General features: G+C 35.1%; 1 protein-coding gene across 2 annotated transcripts in view; it reads right to left on the bottom strand.

The window, feature by feature from the left end:
- Positions 1 to 21,811, bottom strand: part of ITGBL1 (integrin subunit beta like 1) — a 139,032-nt gene that overhangs the window by 60,550 nt on the left and 56,671 nt on the right. For both annotated transcript variants that reach the window (XM_064646098.1, XM_064646099.1), the window contains exons 3-7: positions 19,793 to 19,939; positions 17,040 to 17,162; positions 13,933 to 14,073; positions 11,439 to 11,579; positions 7,157 to 7,303 (exon numbers count right to left, since the gene is read on the bottom strand). In XM_064646098.1, coding sequence (XP_064502168.1) covers positions 7,157 to 7,303; positions 11,439 to 11,579; positions 13,933 to 14,073; positions 17,040 to 17,162; positions 19,793 to 19,939 — 699 coding nt within the window. The remainder of the gene's footprint in view (positions 1 to 7,156; positions 7,304 to 11,438; positions 11,580 to 13,932; positions 14,074 to 17,039; positions 17,163 to 19,792; positions 19,940 to 21,811) is intronic.

Below are 21,811 nucleotides of genomic sequence, written 5' to 3'. Positions count from 1 at the left end.
GTATAATGGAGCTCAGTCTCAAAGTTGATGAGATGAAAGCTAGAAATGTGACACGTGACGTGAATTTATGCTCTGTTCTTCTTACACCAGCTAATAATGCTGCTTGCTGCCAGGCTGTCTACTATAGTGCTTTAATTAATACCTCCTTCAGAATGCAGGGGTCATGCAAAATGAATGAAAACAGCACGCCAAATTCAGAGATGATGTACATTAGAGTAATTTACACTTCAATTAAAGAGCACAATTTGCATAATAAGAGTCTGTAGTAAAGAGCGGGTAGCAGAGGTAGTAATCTAGATTTTACCTTAGGATTGTTTACACTTTTCTTCTCTGACCCCATCCTGTCATGTATAAAGTACAGTAAATTATTCAAATAGCAACTTCTACTATTCCTCTTCCTTTACTAAGTCAACAAGCTTTAGGTTTTAGAAACAATGGTTTTGTATCGGTGTCTAATAGAAATAGGATTTTTTTTTTTTGTTGATCAGTTTTGGCAATATCATATTAGAGGGGGACTCCAAAGTCCTTAACTAATAACTGCACTTAGAACAAACAAAAACAGAACTGTGAGGACATAAAACTATAGTAAATGAGGCTCCAATGGTAATAGCATAGAATTAGTTCTCATGATCTGATACATGCCTCCAGTTTCCCTTCCGCCCTTTAAAGGCATCATACCTGTCTGTGGAGACTTACTTGTTGGAGAGATGAACAGATCGGTATTACTAAATTACAGTTTGCATAGAATTAAAAATCTTGAAGATATGCTGAATGATGTCATCCAAATGTTTATATGAAACTATAGTAGTTGATGATCCAACTCCCAAAATTAATTACAACCGGAATATTTTACGCCATATTTACCATCAGCCATGTAAGACTTCACAAAGGTCAGAAGTGCAGAGTTACATCTGCTTTTAGGCAGCTATTTAGCACAAAAGTTTTATGCAGTTTCCATCTGCTCTTGTCGCTACGCAGATACGATAACGCCATGTGCCTTTCTCTTTCCTTCTGCATGTCGCGGTGAATTGTATCAATTGGAATTTACAGCATTTCCTGCACCAGTCAATGTCTGGATGAGATATCTTTCAGAGCAGCATAAAGCATATATTATAGAAGATATCATACAGTCAAGATATCTTAAAAAAGTATTAAGACTTTACAGTAGGCAAGGGCCAATGGCACTGTTCTTTGGAGTGTTCATTGACCCTTATCCCTAAGCTTTGTTTTCAGACTTCAGGAGATAGTATCTTGCCAGACGGGCAATATACATTACAGAACATGAGAGATTGATTCACTGTCTTAGTTCACCGCAAGGAATGTTTAATAATGTGTTGAGCACTGTTGTTCTTCCACTAAGTCAATCAACATCTAGTAATTTTGAACAGAGAAGAAACAGCAAAGTTACTGTAAATTAACTCTCTCAGTAAACTTTCAGAATTCCACATAGTTTTTGAGCTAATTAATTTAGTATTTTAAAAATGCGGCTTAAGGGGATTTTCAGAAGCAACAGAAATCTGTTTCAATACAGAATCAAAAAAAATCTTCATATTTCAGATAGCCAAAGCTAGAGCATAAGTATAAGGAGGAATTTTACCAATAAAGAAACAGTTTAATTATCTCCATATGGCAAATAAATAAAAGCAACTATAGAAAAGATATTTAAATGTTAAAAGACAGTGCTAATAAGATTTGTCATTTATCCGTCTTGGGAAATCTGCTGTGGAATGGCTGCCTTCACTAAGGGTAAGTGATGAAAACAAGATTATTTAAAAAAAAAGGTCTTATTTATTATTCTCAAAACCTACTTTTTAAATTATCATTTATCTTCCTAAAGGCTTTTTTTATTAAAACTATTTTGAAATCTGCTTTTTACCCAAAGGGGAAACTCAAGTGAGTGATGTGCGTTTTAAAGAGAAAAACGGGTTTGTCTTGAGCCTTAATCCTGACAACAATATGCTATCTCTTTATTTCTAACCATGATTTTTGGTGTGTCTTTTCCTTTATCTTTGACACTGGTCTTGCTGTACAGTGTGTTCTTAAAAGTGACAGATTTTCACTGTCAAAAAAGTGAAGGTATTATATCCACAGTGAGAAGTCATGCAGCAAGCTAAAAAAAAGAAACCACTCTTTGGAATAGAAGTGTAGGGAATTCTTCACTTTACATGAATGAAGCTGGCTAGTAATTTTTGGAAAATACTTAGTGTATTTAAACTCCCAAAATTTTCATGTGGTCCTTCTCTCACGTTATATATAACAGGGACTACTGCAGGTATAGACAGACTGATTGATGTAACTGAGAGGATGTATAATTTCTCTGCCTTTATAATATGATCTTAGCATGTAGATATTCTAATTTACTGCTCAGCATGTCAATATAAAGCCTCTTCTCTCCTTCGCCTACTGAAGCAGTTAAGAAATATAAGACCATGGTGTAATATATTTTTGGCAGCCTCTCTGCCCTCTCCACATGCTGACCAGAACCCATGAAACAGCTCGTTATTCCTGTGAGTGACTGGGGAAAATCAGGAAGGGAATTATAGCCTGAAATGAAAGTTCACTGTTTCATCTGCTCTCAGAAGAGCAAAATGCAGATTGAGAAATTGTAATCCATTGCATTTTATAGACAGAAATTATGTAATTAAGTTGTGTTCTTCATAGCATCATTTTACTTCTCTAAAAAAATTAATAGAATTTTATGTAACCCTGACACATTTCAACATTAAAAAAAGTTTTATTTCACTGTTATTTTTTCCCACACCTTTTTTCTCTTGCTGAAGTTACATGACTAACAGTTAAGGGAACATGGGATTTTCAAAATCTGGGTACCATGTGACAATTCTCTTAGTTTCTGTTGCTGATACTTTCCCTATTTCTGTCTACATAGTAGCATAATTTATCTTAGAGGTAAGTAATAAAAATTTGAGGAAAACATATAAAAACCTCACAGTATTTAATATTACAAATTGTGTCATTGAATCATTAAAAAACAAAAAAGTAAGGTTAGGCTAACATTCTCTTTTCCATTTATCATTACCTGTGAAGGTAAAATATAGCGTATAAATTAAGAACCTTACCAAAATTAAGGTAAAATTAGGTAATTAGGTAAAATTAAGGTAAATAAAGTTCAAAGATGGAAACATTGAGTCCCTCAGATTGATATGAAAAGTATCATTTTGCCATGATTTTTGTGTTAATATTATGTAATTTTAAATAATTTTTTTTAACAAACCCACATTATTCCAAGTCTCTAATGCAAATATATCCAGATCTCAACCTTTTTTTTTAATGAGGAATTTAAAAGATTTGGTGTTTTATTTGATTTGGGTATGGTTTTTTTAGGGTTTTTTTGTGGTTCGCCTTCCGTAATTATTATTGGAGTTTTTAAAGACTTAAGCTAAACCATTGCGAGTTTCACAGCACTCCTTATCAGAAAAATTTGAAAAATGTACAAAAACCTAAAAATGGCCAGGCAAAGCTTTAAAGGATTATTTATTTAATGCTTTCTAGGGCAGCATGTTTTTTGTTGTTTTTTTTTAATACTGCTTAAATGTAGGATTATCCCATTTGGAAGTCATACTTAAGATTTCAACAAGAAAATACCATCTAGGAAATAAAACTTTTGTTAATATTGGGAACAGAGTATTGTAACTGAAGTTTGAAACTCCTCCACCTGAAAATCTGAGTGCATGTCATAATTTAGACAGAGACTGTAGAAAGATATTATAGCAATTCTATCTTTCTCTGTCTGCATATTTTGGCTATCTATATGGCATTAAAAATCCTAAAAATGCTTTGTCCTTCAGTGTCTTTATCCAAGACCATAAAAGTGATTGTAGAAGAGCACATCAGCTGACACAACTGCTATTAACTAATCTAGAAACAAAAGGTGCAGATGAACTGAAAACGTTCTTCAAGGAAACACAGTACATGGCAAAATCATAAAGTCATGCGTCTGCATCTCTGGGCATTCTGTACTTGATACATGAACTGCTTTACTAAAAGACCCCATTAAATAAGACTGTTAAGTACTCAAGTCCTTTGGCAGCACAGTGGACTCATGACCTGTACAAGGACTTACTGTCCTTGTGTCATAGCCAGGAGAAAAATAATTCAAGGTTGTTGTCATAACAGACTGAGGTGCAGAGATCCACCTGTAGCCTGTGGTGGAGCCCAAGCTGGAGCGAGTGGATAACCAAAGGAGGCTGTGACTCTGTGGGAGGCCCAAGATGGAGCAGGGTCCTGCCAGGGAGATGCAGCCCATGGAGAGAGGAGCCCACGCTGGAATGTTTTTCCTGGGTAGGACTTGTGGCCCCTGTGGGAGACCCACGTCGGTACAGCTCATTCGTGAAGGAATGCACCCATGGAGAAGTGACCCACAGGACAGCAGTTTGTGAAGAACTGTTGCCTGTGGGATGGACTCATGCCAGAGAGGTTTGTGAAGGACTATCTCCTGTGGGAGGGACCTCAAGGGAGCAGGGGAAGGACTCCTCTCCCTGAGCAGCGGCAGAAACAACAACTGTCCGTAACCCCCATTCCCTGTCTTCCTTCAAAACTGGGGGGGAGGAGGTAGAACTTGGAAGGAAGGAGGGGAGAGGGAAAGGTGCTTTTAAGATTATTTTACTTCTCACTTTTTTCCTCTGATCCTGTCAGTAATAAATTTAATTAATATCCCCACTTTGAGTCTGTTTTGCCTGTGATCAGTAACTGACCTCTCCCAGTTCTTATCTCAACTCATGAATACTTTGCTGGTTTTTTCTCTCCTGTGTCCAGTTGCAGAGGGGAGGGAGAGAGTGGTTTTAGTGGGTACCTGGCATCCAGCCGGGGTCAACCTACTACACATTTCCATTTTCCTTCGGGACTTTCCTTTTCTTGTCACACAATCCTCTTTATGGATGTCAGAAAAATTGGAGCTGGTGTTACAAGTACGTGGCTTTTTGCAACCCTGAAGACTTGAAAGAGGTTGTGCTTGATTGAAAATGTTTATTTTGTTTCATTTTCTTGTTTCACACTTCTGCACATGAAAAGCTATAATGACAAGTAGTTGGATTTTCCAATGGGAACAAAGAATTTAAATGTGCATGTCCAGTGGCAGTTTTTCATAGGAACTAAACGCTAATAGGAAGTAAAACTAATCACTTCAGCAAGGCAGCAACTTTTTTACATTTTGTATTATATCCAAAATATAATGGAGGAAAGGGAAATCCAATGTAAAAAAAGAAAATACACTATCCAGTAAAACACAGATAAGTAGACTAAAATATCTTTTCTCCTTTTCTCTCTCGATTTCCTAAACAAAATTGTTCATAAAACTAAAACAAGATACTACTTTCCATTTTAAAATTACAGTTTTCATGGAAATCTTTTTTCAAATGTGGAATGCAGAATCTCTCATTCTTTTGTTACAGCAGCTGTCCATCATGCTGTGTCCTAAATCCATATCTGTGCCTTTTGCACTCCTCAAAAACCTTGGTGATCTCTTTGTGTTTAGAAGTCAAAGTTCAGTGAAAGCCACTATCAATTAAGCTTTTTGTTCCAACAGAAGCTGCTTGTACTTTTTTTGAAAATTTTGACTGACAGATCACTCAGTCAAATGAATTCACCTGAAAGGGACTTATTTCAGTGCTAATATCTCAAGAGAAAAACACTGCCAGCATTAATAAGTGTTTTTCAGAAAGTCAAAAGGATAGAATTATTGACATTAATTTTGAAATCTTAAAATTACTCTTTTCATTATATTTAATTTAAAAAATCAAAATTTAAAATATAAGTATTTAAAATATAAAATAGAACACATATGCTCCATAACTAAGACTGTATATTTATTCAAATTAAACTTCTTTTTATGACTCCAAATTCTCAACATACACAACTTCTAGTGAAGCAGATGAAAGAAGAGACATTCAGAATCCAATGACAACAGAAAAAAGTGAGCCAGTATTAAAAAAAAATAAAAAAAATCAAAAGTCAACCCTCATTTCTGTTAGTTGTCATTCTTACAATTAAGAACAATAAAATGTAATTAATTCTCTACAGATGCTCATTTTTCACCTAACTCATAGCCAAAAATTCTGTTGAAAATTCTTAACAATAAAAGAGAGATCTCACTGAAAACTGTGCCTTAATTAAGAAAAAATAAACAACGAGCAACAATGTTGTTAATACACAGTTCTTTTAAGATACTGATAATGCTGCATTTACTAAGTTATGATCTGCTATACATTTACAGGGGGAGAAAAGAACAATTACCACAGAGCTAACCTGGGTGGACAACCTACAATTTTTGACTAAGTAGATATTGCAAATGAACTGACATTTAGGGTCAAATGCAATAAATCAAGAGTAGCTTTAGACCTTTCCCAGCAAATACTTAAGTGGTCAGAATTCATAACAACTTCAATTACCAACTGAATAACAACTCCTACCAATTCATAACAACTTACCAATTACCAATACTCTCTCATATTTCCTTTTCTTTTTTCTCTCTGCAGAAAACCACATTTCACACAGGGACAGATGAAAATTAGCAAGTCCATTTCCTTTTGAGAAAAATTTTCTTTTGCTTGGACTTCAAGTGTACGTATGACTTAGTATACTTTTTTAGTCAAAACTTTGGAAAAGGCTGCAGTGTGACAAAGAAATATGTCACATGTCACATTTTTCAAATGAAAAGCCAGTGGCCAACTAACAAACTGTGCTGAAACACAGCTGCATTTTATAGTTAGTCTTGTACTCAATTACGCAGTTTCTTAGGCAGAGTAAATCCAGTCCTTATCACAACGGTGCCACAACATTTTACACAGGCTGAAAATGTCATGCTGCTTTTGTAGCAAAGAGTGCATAGGATACATTCATATTTTTAATGTGTCGTTAGTAAAGACTTAGCTGCAGCAATTTTCAAAGCATCCTTGAAAACCTCCAAAACAACTATTGATATGTAAAATAAAACACAAAGCAGAAGATGACAGGCAAAATAGGCGACCTTTCTGATTCTTCTCCTCCCTTCTCCTAACTCACAAGTTATGTATGTGAGATTCATGCACAATAAGCCAAGAAGGTACACATTTTTCAGTACTAGTAATGCTGGACATCATTAAAATTCTTTTAATGGAAGTACATTTAAAAAGCATGAAAATTCTTTCAGAAATGTTTTTACCTCTTCCAGAGCAAAGCAAATTAGAATTTCCTTGGCATCTCTTAGCACTTTCCTCAACTGACAATGGACAAGAACGTGGATGCTCACACTTTTTCCCAGTCCATCCTTCTTTACAGTCACATCTTCCACAATTACACTGTCCATGACCTTGAATAAAATTAAGATTAACCTTCATTCTGATGAGGTAGTAAACTGTCATAATTAGATGAACTTTATCAAAGTTGTGGCTTCATTCAATAATTAGACTGGCAAAAAATTCAATTATTTCACTCTATCTAAGTTTTTTTTTCCCCCCGAAAATAGCACTGGTCTCCCATTCCATTTGAGCCATATTTCTTTTTTCTTTTCCTCTTAAGGCATGTTTTGCCACTCAGCACATGATCTACATGGAAACGGGTGGAATAGAGATTACAAATACACATTTCACCATTGCTTGGAAAAGTAGGGTGTCATAAGGCACTGTTTCATTTACCTTTATGTTCCTCCTTTTCTACCACAGTTGCAGCATAACCTCTACGAAATATACCAATACCATCTTTTATCTACTTGCAATCAATGTGATCTAGAGACAAACAACGTCCCATCAATTCCAAGTCTCAAACCAGTGCCTTCTATTAAAAACTGATGTATAAATAATAAAATATTGGACATAATCAATTCTCATTTCAATAGGGCAGTTGGATATGATTTTTGGTATCTCATTGGCTAACTTGACTCTTCCTGAGCCTGTCTATTTCCTCTATGAATGCAAACATATCCAGACCAAGAAAAAACAAGAAAATTGCTCTTCTCCCTCTTTATACTCTTTGCCTAAAGCAGTGAGATTCTGGCAATACAAAATATTTCTTGAACACTGAGGAAAGTTTGAGAATCAGCAAAAACATTCCCTGCCACAAAATCAAATATTTATTTTCATGACCTCTGACAGCATAGTCATCATTCATTGGACACAGGACCAAAGCATTGCTTCAATGTCCACTTCTCTATCCATGTTCTTCATGAAAACATAGCAACACAGATTTTATGTTTCTTTCTAACCGTATTTGCATTTTAAGAATGGCTTGTATCCATTTATCAGTTCAAAAGGAGAAAATGGGAGGAAGCAAGCATTCTGTGAGTCGAGTAATTCCCAGAATATGTCTTAATGTTAATGTTAAAGAATAACGTTTCTTTAAATTAGTTATTTGTTTTCCTTGAAAAGCATTAAAGTCTTCCTCTTGTTTAGAGGGTAGGTTTAGATAAGATATTGGGAAGAAAATCTTTTCTGGGTGGGTGGTGAGGCTCTGGAACAGGTTGACCAGAGAATCTGTGGATGACCCATCCCTGAAAGTGTTCAGGGCCAGGCTGGATGGGGCTTTGAGCAACCTGGTCTAGTGGAAGGTGTCCCCGTCCGTGGCTGGGGTTGGAACTAGATGATTTTTAAGGTTCCTTCCAACACAAATAATTCTGTGATTCCATGATTCTGTCCTTTGCTTTCATGTGTACTTGCAAACAGGTTGCGAATTGGAACTATGTTCCCTAATCCAGATAGATACTTGTGAGAGGATTATGTTCTTTCATACAATAGTTTCTTTGCTAGAGTCACAGCAAAGGAGCTAATGAGATGTGTGAATGTATGAATTTCCTTGTGGAAGCCTTTTTTCTTTTGGTGTCAAGTCATGAAAGCTATTATCTCTTTAAACGAAGAGAATCACTTTAATGTTGAGAACACTTCTGAAAGAAAATAATTCATTAACATACTGAATAGCACTTCAGGTGTTAAAAAAAGGACTCTAGTTGCCAATACGATGTACTGTGAATTGACAGTCTCCTCAAGTCATATGAAACTTCTGGAGGAAGCTGCTCTTGTGTGATGTTAAATTCTCACAGCAGGGCTGTCAATTCCTGTCATTCATAGTTTATGAAATAAACATAGCATTTCATTCAGTTACAGTAAAACTCTTTGCATGAAAACCTGACTTCCTATCATTTCAATATGCTACTCAGGACAATGTGATTTCCTGTCTATAGCTATTAGATAGGCAGAATAAGACAAGAAAATTTCGTATCATCTCTCTTTCATGAAGGTTTTAAGAGAGATGGATTATTTTCTCTAATCTGACTAATCCCTCTTGGATTCATCCCAAACCAATTTACAAATAATTGTGAGAAAAATGAGGATATTTTGCAGACACACATAATGTATGCACACTTTGTGCAGCAAGTAAGTTGTCCAATTACAATTCTACTATTAAATCTTTGGTTTAATTGCAGATTCTGTCTGTCTACCACAATAAACCAAAATTAATACTCATGCCTCTTATCTATTTCTGAAATATGACTAAGGAGCAGGACTGGAAGACGTTCACATTGCTTCATGTGAAAATGGATTTTTTTGCATAATGTATATTTGGATGGCCAGCTAAGGCTAAATTAGGCTTTTCTAAAATATAATGAATAGGGAACGGATAAAAATAATTACCACTAAAATTTGTGATGACTAGATGGAAAAATTAAGCTATACTTCAACATGGGTTTTAGTTATACTAAACAAGCCATATGAGTCTCTCATTTTGTATGTCTTCTCATACAGTTTTGCTCATTTACAGTTATATCAGTATAAAGAACACTGTATCAGTCCTTAATCCAGTGTCAAATGGCAATATCTTTCCCCCAGCTCATTTGTAACTGTCTTACTTACCCTGTGCTTTCTTACAACCATTACCATTCTGGGCAGCAGCAGCTGCAATGGCAATAATATCCAGAAAAGGGGGAGTTCAAGTATCGGTGTTTCAGTTATGCAGCATTAGCTGTAGATGCCACAGCTTTGCTTCAATTTAATTAGGTTTGAAACTCTTGTGTTCACCCTTAACTACAGAACACATTTATCAGGTTGATTTGTAGCTTTGCATTCCTTAGCTGATGCTGATATTTTGATCAGTCCCGAACTGCTAAAAACATGGACAGCAACACAATGATACATTCAAAAATTGACAACATCCCAAAGTAAGTCTTCCTGCTGCTCTCATGACTGCAGTTCTTCATCCTCCCAGATCTTTCATTAAATGAACCTGTATAACATTTGCAAGTGGCTGAAACAGTAATTAGTGAATTAATTCACTGGAGGTTTTCAGAATAGTTTCTTTTTTTTACTCATTTTATTAGCTAGTAATTCATCAATATTTATTTAAAAAACCCTAACATAAGAGTTGAAAAAAATTCCACTTCTTTAACAATAAAAGAAAAAGCTGAAAATTTTATGTATCATGTTGGTTTCTGCTTTCTTTCTCTGTTACAGAGAGCTCCTGTGATCTTTCAATGATGGATCCTTCATTCTCATAATAGAAGGAGAATATACCACATCACTAGTTTCCTTGACGTGACTGCATTCTTCCTATTATTAATTAGGTCAGATAAGGTTTTTGCAGGATGCATTCAATCTGGCAACCTCTAATGTGTCAAGTCCCTTTGAAATCACTCATTTGTTTTTGCAGAGTTCCCGTGTGTAAAAATTGCATGCCGGGTATTGATCAAAGTCCTTCTCTCTTGCCTAGTATTAGCATCTTTATTAGTAACTACATAAAATTGTATGCAAGGTCTCACTAGGAATCTCAGCTTTTGTTAGTTGATATGTGGAGCATCCATCTAAATACACTGAAAAGCTTGAATGGATGGATGGATGGATGGATGGATGGATGGATGGATGGATGGATGGATGGTATTAACTGATTTGAACATAATGCTCTGAAGCACAGTAGAAGAAAAAGGAAGGTAGAAGTGTCTAAGATGTACAGTCAGTATTGTGCAGCTGGGCCACACACTCATATTTTCCATATATTGATGCTCTACTTGTTCTCATGTCATTTTGTATTTTCAGGGTACTGTTTTTTGTTAACTCCTTTATTTACTTTTCCTTGAATTTCTTCTTCTTGATTATTCTCTCCCTGCTGTATAACAGGAAATAACAAATACAATTCGATCTAACAAACTTTCAAATTCAAATTTCCCCTAGAAATGTTATATCTATATTTTAAAATTTCAACCATTATCCAATTTATGCTAGGTTATACTGAATGCAAGAGTATTAGAAGAGAGATGGACACCTAAAAGTATTTAATATTTACAGAATTTTGTTAAATGGCATAGAAAATAATTACAGAATTATGTCTTTTAATTTAAAAAAATCCACTCCGAAGCCTCTCATCCTGAGGAGAACTGGAGCACTAGAGAAGAGGGAGATCAGACCAGTTGGGTGTTCTCTTTATAAAACTGCACATAAGTCCCTATTATATAAAATCCTTACCTGAACAGAAGTCATCAGAATATCTATCATACACTGCTTTGCAGTTTCTTTCATCACACTCACAAGTATCTCCATGAATATCTCCCCAGTCACCAGTTGGGTCTACATCATGGCATGTGCATTCCCCACATACACATGTGCCTAAGAAAGAGGAAAAAAAATACACAGAGATAGAAGATTAACAGAGCAATTTAAAGTAATAGTAGTTTGATTACAGGAATTTACACTTGTGAATTTTCAGCTCTCACAGGAATGTAGTTTCAAAGCTGTAAGTGTTAATCATGAGCGAGTGTTCATCTTCTATGATTTGAAACCTTCTATGATTAGTTAGAAGCAATACTTTATCCAAACAAATTGGTTTTCTGTTCAAGTTTCTTTTTGCTGTTTGAGCCTTGTTAGGAATCAACAGAAAAATGTAGTTCACAGAACAGTCGTAAATCTTTGACATCAACAGTAATTTGCCCTGACAGTAATGACAATAAAAATCAATTCTGTTTAAATGATTTGGGCTCGGGCACAATAGATAATTAATGGTTGTTAAAGTATAAATATTAAGACTACAATGGAATACAAATTCTAATCCAGCTGAAAATGTCTAGGAGGTCATTCTTTACCTAGAACTGCAGCACAGATCTATCTGAAAAGGATATTTATACACTTTCCCAAGTCAATATTCAGGGCCACACCCAGTTGTTTACAATAAGAAGAAATGTGAAATATGACAGAAATACAAATTTGGCACAATCCTACTAATATACTGAGAACACTTAGGAAAATCTGAACAACAACAACAAAAAAACAGTTTCCTTCTTCAGAAGTACAAATATGCTTCAGGACCACAGATTCACTGCTTTTTCTGAGATGCCAACAGGTCCTTAGAAGCAACCTGACCTTACTGATGCATGCAGCTCATTTCCTGCAAAGGAGCTCCACCTTTTGCTACTCTGCCAACACCTTTGTCATCTTATTCAGATTACTCTAAACAATATAATGCATTTGAGGACAACAGTACACATACATATGAGCACTTTCTCTAAAAGGGTAAGGTCTGCACAATTGTGTATGCATGACACTTAAATGAAGCAGGAAAGGCTAAAGCCACCAAGGCAGCCCTCAGGAAATTTGCACCTGATTTTTTAATACGTTCACAATTCAGTGACATTATTGAAGAAGAAAAAAATCCAAACCAACCAACAAACAAAAAACCAAAAAGCAAACACCTCCAGAGGGTGATTAATCCTCCCAGAAACAACTTCAAAGTGAATTTGGATCAGCTGTCCTGAATGTCAAAATGCAAAACACCATTTCTCCAAAGTTTAAAAATCTAAAGGTTCATATCTGATCTCAGCTGGTTGACTAGACAGTTGTGGGGGGAAAGAGAGAGACAATTTATCCAACTTAGCACTGAAGGAGGGTAGACAGCAAGGTTAACCCCAATATTTGATTTTTACAAGTCTCAAGATTGACAAGATGAACTGCACTTATACAGCAAGGTGTATAAACACTAAAACCTGGGTAAGTAGGACTAAATGGAGCAAAACTACTGTGTTCGAAAGCAACTTCATGTCATAGAAGTCTACAAATATTTTATAATAATAAAATCACAAATACACGAAAAGCTCAAGATTGTAAGTACCCAGAATACCAGCTACACTACTCACTCAATTCCTCCAATTATTATAATCACACGATACAATTCCAAATCTTAACAAAAACTTGCTTTGACAAATTCTTTGACAAGAAATTACTTTCTCAGTGCAAAGAAAGTATCTGATCTGAAGCTACTTTGATTATTATTTCCAGAACTACACAAAAATTGTATCTTAAAGTCACAAGACTAAATGGGTCTACATGATCTCTGTATTTCTCTTCTCATAATTATGAGAAGAGAATTTTCTAAATTCTCTAAAGATAATTTGATGTTTGCAGTACAGCAGGTTTTGTCAGTAGAGATGTGACTTTTGCTTATGTTCTACTGTAATATTTCTGGACTATTGACAAAAAAATCCCTCATATTTTTTTAACTCTTTGTTCAATGAAGCCAAACACAGCAGCTAGTGAAAAACAACTTTATTTTATGCTCTTTTTTTTTCCAAAATGGCAAAATTAAACAGAAGTATATGGTAAAATTCAAATTCCAAAACTCTGTGCAAATAAAACACCAGGTATGTGAAGTCTACCTTCCTCACCATTGTTACTGAACACTTCACGGGTTTTTTTTTTACTACAAATTATCCTGCTCAGTCTTACTACAAAACTAAAAGATGAGACCAACTTAGGTTTGCTTAACCAAGAAATGGGTGTGGATCTGTTTAAGTTTATACTTAAACACAGGTATCTGCCCACTCACTTGGGAATGTATATCCAGACCTGAAATAGCTGAGAACAAACTAGAAACTATCAGCAAACACAGTGCCATACTGTAGCAAATGCATAGAGCAAAATAAAAGCAAGTTATATAAATATGCATAGAAGGACCGTGCGAATGACACACCTCTGTTGCTGCAGATTTTGCCATCTGGAGATGTGCATCTTTTCTTGATCTCCCAGGGGGTGATGTCACACTGGAATTCACATTTATCTCCATGCCAACCAGCCTCACAGTAACAGTTTCCACAGTAACACTTTCCATGGCCTTAAGCCAAAACAAATTTTATACAGTGAAAAAAAGGCAAGTTTTTAAAAGGCATTAACAATTTAACTGTTTTGATCTTTTCTTTTAAAAATTTCTAGAGCTAGACTCAGAATAGAAACAATTTATAAACCATATACGACTACATAAAATGAGACAAAGGATATCTCAATTATAGTTTTCTCCGCTGCTTTAGAACAGGTTTTCATTTAATCACAGATTAAATCTAATCAATAACCACTAATTATAATCAACATTTTATATTTGTAAGCTCAACTTTATAGATCAATTTGGAAGATGGTAAGTGTAACTGTTAAAATTTAAGCACAGCTTTACATATTAAGGTAGGACACAAGTGCCCATCATACTCAGCATGGCTAAGAAAGCATTGTATGTTCTTGACTCCTCAGATAGTTCCAGAAAGGGGATCTTGATTTATTACACATTGCCTACACTGTGTATGGCTACTCTTCTTACCTGTTAAAAAGATTTTAGAACACGAATAAACCCTTTCATTAAAAACAATTATTAGCAAAACAAATCTTTCAGATGTTCATTTAACAAATCATACATATCTCAAAAAAGATATTTGCATCAACTGAGACTTGATGAAACCAGCTCTTGAACATTTTGATCTGCTAAGGTACTTGTGCCATGTGCTTCAGTGGCTCAAAGAATTCAAACTAAGTAGCTGCAACTCTTACTAATCTTAAAGCCATAAATTAATTCTTTACTAGAAGGGTCAAGTCAGGATCTTGTTCTTCCTTCCCTTAAGCTTAGTAGATCTGGTCATCTCTATGAAAATCAGGTCAATGCATATTTTTAACTATCAAGATTGCAAATAGTTCAATACAATTTTTTCCTGTTTTTGCAACTACAAGTGTAATTTTCATTCCAATTGTTTGGTTACATGTCAAAAAAAATTAATTAGAGAATTAAGCAGCAAAGACAATCCAAAATAATTCTTATTACCAAAAGGTTGTTTTTGAACAGTGGGCAAGAAATAACAGGGAAGATGGTGAAGGAGTAAATAAATTTAATATACTGGTAGTTTTTACAGATTAAAATATCAGAACTTCATGCTTCATTCACACCTTTATACTCCTCAAATAAATATGAATTAAATGATAAAATATGCCACTATCACTTTCTCTTGACAGAAGAAAAAAATCATTCAATGAGAGTCAAAAAGTCTTACAAAAAGAAAATAAAGACGGGGATCAGAATTTAAATTGCTAGAAACCAGGACACTTTATTAAAAATAAGCTATAACTTGATTCCAAAATTTATGTAATCTGTAATAAAAAGTGAGGCAGACTATTGACTGATAGAAATCCAACTGAGGCTGGAAAAGCTTAACACATCTTTGCAACTTTGCTCTACCTAAGAACTGATTTGCAGTTCTAAAAAAAAATGCAGTGCCCTTTTGCAAAAATAAAAATGCATGTTATCCATATCTCATACATTGTATGCTTTCCCAGGATAAAATCCCAGCTCCCAGTTGATGAAATTATGTACCTTTGATCTTCACCTGCTGTCCATTTTTTCTGCATAAAACCTGGTTCAACATGTGGTTTTGTACTGTAGAGGTTTGTTAGAAAGCAAAGTAAAATGTAACACTCATAGCCTACCTGCATAACCTATTCAGCTTACAATATAACCCAACCAAGTCAAGCAAACCATTAGTTTATACCTATACTTTAGAAGGCTCCAAATCTTAAATGAGGTATCATGAATTTTATGCTGATCAATCACCAACTGCAGAGACTTGAATCTACCCCCAGTTTGTCCTTTTTTATCAGCATACTTTGATTTCTCCATACACATAAAACTAGTTTTTCACACAGATGCATCTGGTCTTTTCTGGAATATGGAATGATTGGATGAAACAAGGGGAAATAAAAGCTAAAAAAAACTTAATATAAACCAGCAGCAAAACAGGTGGAGGAAAAATACAGACAAAAACAGTGGAAAGAGAATTTACTGGAACCAAACAAATGATAATTTTTTTATCATATTTGGTACCATATGTAATTGTTGCAAGATCCTATGCAAAATAGAAAGTTCTTTTTGCCTTCAAAGGCACTTAAATTAATAGAATTTATTTTGCTCTTTGTGTAAGGAAAAGACAGGGAAAGCTATTTTACACAAGTACTCTCTTTTTATACACAGACACATCATTAGATATGAATAGTCTAAGAGCAGAGCAGAACACTTGTATGCATATGGACACAGTATGCATGTGTATGGCTTGGACAGTATTTGTAGCACCTTCCAGCTCAAGGGCAAGCCTCCCTAGCAATGTAGGCAACAGCATTTATAATGCCATAAATGGTGTGTATTTAAAATTTAGTTGCCCAGTTCCTACCTTATGTTGAAATGAAAACACAGTTTGAATTTTGGTTGCGTTTCTATCTATCAGCAGAGTTCATTCCATCTGATTTTCCTGTCTTTCCTATCACAGATGATTTCTTTTCATTCATTCATCCCTTTCTCTCTTTATCTCCTGAATTGCTTTTGAGTTCTCATCTTACATTTATTCTTGCTATTTTTAATTTTTACTTCCTTTTCAAAATTCTTAATAATCTATTTTTTGTTTTGCTTTGTTTTGTTTTCTCCTATGTCCTCCATCCTGCTCTCATCTGTGCCACAAAGCGTTCACATTTCTTATACTGTACTGAAGACAGACACACTGAGCTTTGAATTACCTTAGTGAATTATCTTATGCAATCCTCTTTGCAGTTCTTCCAAAAAAAGGAGGATGTCACAGGATTTATTCATTCTTTAACCTTATGCTTAGCTCATTTTTGTATCTGAAATTTCCACTTACAATTTGCAAACTAAATTCTTGTAAATACAGTTACTTTCATTTTAAGTCATGCATTCAGTAAAGTTATTTTTATGGCCACAAAATTAAATAACAGCCTGTATTAATTTTCACTATTTTTTGCACTCATTAAAATACATACCTGTACAAATCTCTCCTGTTTCGTCATCCACGCATTCTCTGTCATCACATTCACAAAATTTGCCATACACCAGTCCATTTCCTTCTGAGTTTGCACATTTACACCTGCCACACTGACACGTGCCTGTAAACATTTAAGACAGTACTCAGTGACTGCAGTTTATAGAAATAGCTTCGTTAGTCCATCAGAGATAGTACATATTTTATGTCTGAGAAGGCTGAAATCTTAAGATCATCCAAGCAAATAAAGACAGACACAGAAACAATCCATATCATCAGAAAGTATAATCTTAGCTGTAATGAGATACAACATTCATGTGCTTTGGAAGGGTAGAGTTGTTTTTTCCCACACCATAAACCGCAAAAGAAAACTTTCTGACATAATGAAAAGCCAGAGTGCTCAGACAAGGCAAAGGAGGGAAATGGGTTTGTAAACAGATCTCTTATATCGCCTTTGGTCTGGTCCCACAGTTGTTTCTTGGTCTTTTGAACAGGGTTACCCCCTCACCTCAGTGGCTGTCTCTCTCCATGACATGTTGTCCCAAACAGGAAAAGTTCATTTTGTTGGTCCTAGGGAAAGAAGAATCCCCCTTTTTTCCTCAAAGGGTTTATCTGACCCAAGCTCATAAATAAACATATTAATGAGTTGTACAGTCAAAAAATGGGCAAAAATATATTAAAATCATATTAGAAACAAAAGTATTACCGTGCTGGTCATATAAGACGTCCCTTTTCTCTACCTGTCTCACCTTTATTAAAATTGCAAGGCTAGGAATTTTGTGCAATACCATGTTATTGGGGCTCTGTGGTCAGTAGGCTTGCACAAGTTGTTTCAGCAGTCAATGACATCACTATGGCAGAAGGTATGAAAAAATGAACTTCACAAGATTCATATTTCTCATGTTACACCCATGCATATTTTAGAAAACATGGTTATTGACATCAAAGAATTCCTCCAAAATAGAAGTTTTATGCTGATATTACACCACTAGTTTGTAGAAACCAGTTTACATTTTACCTCTACAAGTACAGCACAACTTTTACTAAACATATAAATTTAAAGAACAGAAATATTAGGCAGACATTCAAAAAATATTTTCAAGAGCTAATATAATAAGATAATAATAATACAACTGATAAACAACATAAGTAACCTACAGAACTCAAATTATTTGCTATAATTACTCAGGAAACAAATAAAAATCAAAATTTTGAGAAAACTATTATGTTTACAGATAATCCCCATTCTGACAAATGATTAGGAACAGTTGAGTCAGAAAAGTGAAATTTTAGGTAGATCCTGATTGATTAATGAAAAGTATTACAATAAATAATTATTTGTGTGATTGCAGAGGACTGTTTCTGTAACAATTCATGTCATCCCTTCCCATCTTTTATTGCCAATTAAAAAACAGAGCTCAGACTCGAAGATCAATGCTAGTCATAGATCAAAAGACAATCCTACCAAGAGAAAATACGTATGACTACAGCCAAAGTTACCCCAAATTCCTTAGCCAGTCTCATCCTGTCCTGTTTAATATCAGCATTCCTATCCCGTTTAATATCAGCAAAAACAAAAACATTTATTCACAAGCACTCCCCTACTTATAGTGGTTGTTCAGCTACACTGTTTTTTCTGTGAAGAATGGGGCCACTTCTAGCCAAGGGAAGAAAGAGGGTTTTTTTAAGAACTTTGACTAATAACAGTGAACTATACTTATTTTTGAGAGTCAGTTTCTCATTTAGCTGTCTCTCATCTGTCTCTCAATTGTGAGTTTCATATAATCTATATTATTGTCATAAATGAAATGTATCATTTACTCAGCATGCCACATGCTAGAAGTTTTATGTTAAATTGGCTTCACATCCTGCTGTGAGGGCTAACTTCTCTGTAACAAGTCCCACAAATCCTTTGGGTTCTTTGCTCATGCCAGCAGCTAACTTGTGAGAAATTTCGTTGTATGAAAATGTATGGACCCAGAGAGAAATTAAAGGCCAGGAATAGTGAGCAGAAGTGAGGTTCTTGAAACATTCATTCAGTGATCAATATCATGGAAAAACTGGAAGGCAATTTCTGATCTCAAACCTTGACTGGTAGCAAATGCTCTTCAAAATTCTACTATTCTACAGTGAAGTCTTCTAAATGTTTTTTGGTTTTCTGACTTTTTTTGGGGGGGGGGTTTGTTTTGGGTTTTTTTAAGGAAAGGACTCTCTATTTTAGTTAGGATGGTTATTAAATTAAAAAATTAGAGAAAAAAATGTTACCAAATCAGAAAATTGAAAATGAAAGTACCCCTTTAAAATTATTCAGAAGGTTTTCTACAACTGATTTTAAGAATCACCGTTGCAATTCAAAAGTGTCTCAAAAAATTGTACAGCTTATAAATGCCCCAGAAAGATATTTGCAAATGCCATTTTTGCATGCTGCAAACACAAACACAAATAAGAAATTGCATCACTTCTTGAGTTAATGCCATTACCACAACATTTTGATGAGCAAAATACATGACACAGCTGCAGTTTCACCAACCTGAAACAGCTATGGATAGAGTACTAAAGTAGGTATTCTGAATCAGTGTACATTATATGCATAGAAATAGGTCTATAGGAAAATGAAACACTTTAGTATGCATACAGTTATTTCTCAGTCTTTTGAAACATACTCTACAAAATTGTTAGAAAAGAAATTACGATGATTCTCAAGATAACACTGAGAGAGCATCAAACCATCAAAAGCAACAAAAGACATCTTACCTGCACCAGAACAGATGATATCTTGAGAATTCTTGCACATTTCATTGCTTTTTCTCCGTGTAAGATTGCAAGTAGTTGGATACTGACAGGCTTCACCATACCAGCCTTCATCACATTTGCACTTCCCACAGTCACACTTTCCATGTCCTAGCAAAGGAATGAAAGAGTGTGTCAAGTCCTTTTTTTTTTTTCATTCAGAAAGTGATATTTTCTTATCTAGCTTTCAAAATAGATTCCATCAATTCCATTTTTAAATCATCATGACTAACAGATTAACTTAACATAGTTCACTTGCAATTAAAAACAGAAGGGAGATGAATCAAGACAGCCAGCATGGCTCCACCAAGGACAAGTCCTGCCTACAATGGAGTGACTAAATCAATGGACAAAGGAAGGGCTACAGGGTCATTTATCTCGACTTCCGTAAAACCTTTGACACAGTCCATCCCAATATCTTTCTCTCTAAATCAGAGAGAGATGGTTTGGATGGGTGGACTGTTAGATGGATAAAGAATTGGTCGGACAGTTGCATCCCAAGGGTAGTGGCAAATGGCTCAGAGTCCCAATGGACATCAGTGACAAGTGGTGTCCCTCAGGGGTCTGAATTGGGGCCAGTGTTAGTTAATATCTTTATCAATGACGTAGATAAAGGGATTGAATGCACCTTCAGCAAATTTGCTGATGACACCAAGCTTAGTGGTGTGGTCAACACATCTGAAGGACAGGATGCCATACAAAGGGATCTGGACAAGCTTGAGAAGTGGGCCCATGGGAACCACATGGAGTTTAACAAGACCAAGTGCGAGGTCCTGCACCTGGCTTGGGGCATCCCCATGTACCAATATGGTCCTCCTCAGGGCAAAAATATTGATGTGATGAAGTATAAACCAAGTATGTGATAAGCTGTAAGAAAATTAGAGAAAGCACAAAAGTTTTCTTATTGGTTTCAGATTCTTTTCAGAAAGACTGAAAAAAGTGTAAGAATTCCTATAAGAAAAAGGCTGGCTGTGGACTGTGAAAAACTTGCATCTTCAAACATGTGGAAAAACCTTTTATAACAAAGGACACCATTTCTAACTAGATGAGCAGTCACCTCAGAGAGTATATCTGGACTATGCCGAAAGCTTGTAGGGTGGAACATGAAACTAATATGCAAGGAAAACTGTCAAATGTCAGAAAATATATGAAGAAAGTGAGAACAGAAAATGTTAGGCAGGGTCAGATCTTGCAAAACTGCAAGTACTAAAAGGTACTTTCATCATCCAAATAAAAAGAAAATGGGAAAAAGAGTTGCTTCACCAAGCAGCAAAAACCCAGTTAAGATTAAAGACAATTTACAGGCAGTCCAAAACAAAATTAATATGGGGATGTTGACTACTAGTAGCAAATGCAGTGTGGCTAACGATATGCTCTGTGGAAATGAAAATTACTCATCTAAGAGGAGAAGAAAACAAAGACATAAAATTGTTTTTAAGGAAACGTCTAGACCAAGAGGGCAAGATCCCATAATCTCCACTTGAGAATACTAAAAATCCTTGTACATAAAAGGACAGTTTAACAACAAAGACTTTTAATTAATCTATCAGGGTGGCAATCAAATATCTGAAAAATAAAAACTAGCTTTTTTTCCTTATAAGAAAAAGGAATGTACATGATCCAGGCAACATAAAAACAAGTGGCTGTGACCTCATGAGCTGTGCAAGGATTTGAAACAAATTATGAAGCATTGCACAGCCAGAGACATTGAGATAATGAAAATGGAGTATAATGAATAACAGTTTTAACCCAAAGTAGACTATCATTATGCTAAATTAACCTGACATATGTCTTTATAAGATAACCAATATTTTAAGAAAACAAACACAGGAAATCTAGATAATATGAACACATATATTGGATGCAATACCACTCAGGAAAACCAAAATTATTTTGGATAAGGTGCTCTAGAAATGTGAAAGAATCACAACATAGTTTAAAGGAAGGAAACAATATTAGGAACAAAAGGAATACTACTGGGAT

This window comes from Pseudopipra pipra, chromosome 2 (assembly GCF_036250125.1).
Source record: "Pseudopipra pipra isolate bDixPip1 chromosome 2, bDixPip1.hap1, whole genome shotgun sequence".
In the NCBI taxonomy this organism is placed as follows: domain Eukaryota; kingdom Metazoa; phylum Chordata; class Aves; order Passeriformes; family Pipridae; genus Pseudopipra; species Pseudopipra pipra.
This window is presented reverse-complemented; position numbering and strand designations above follow the sequence as displayed.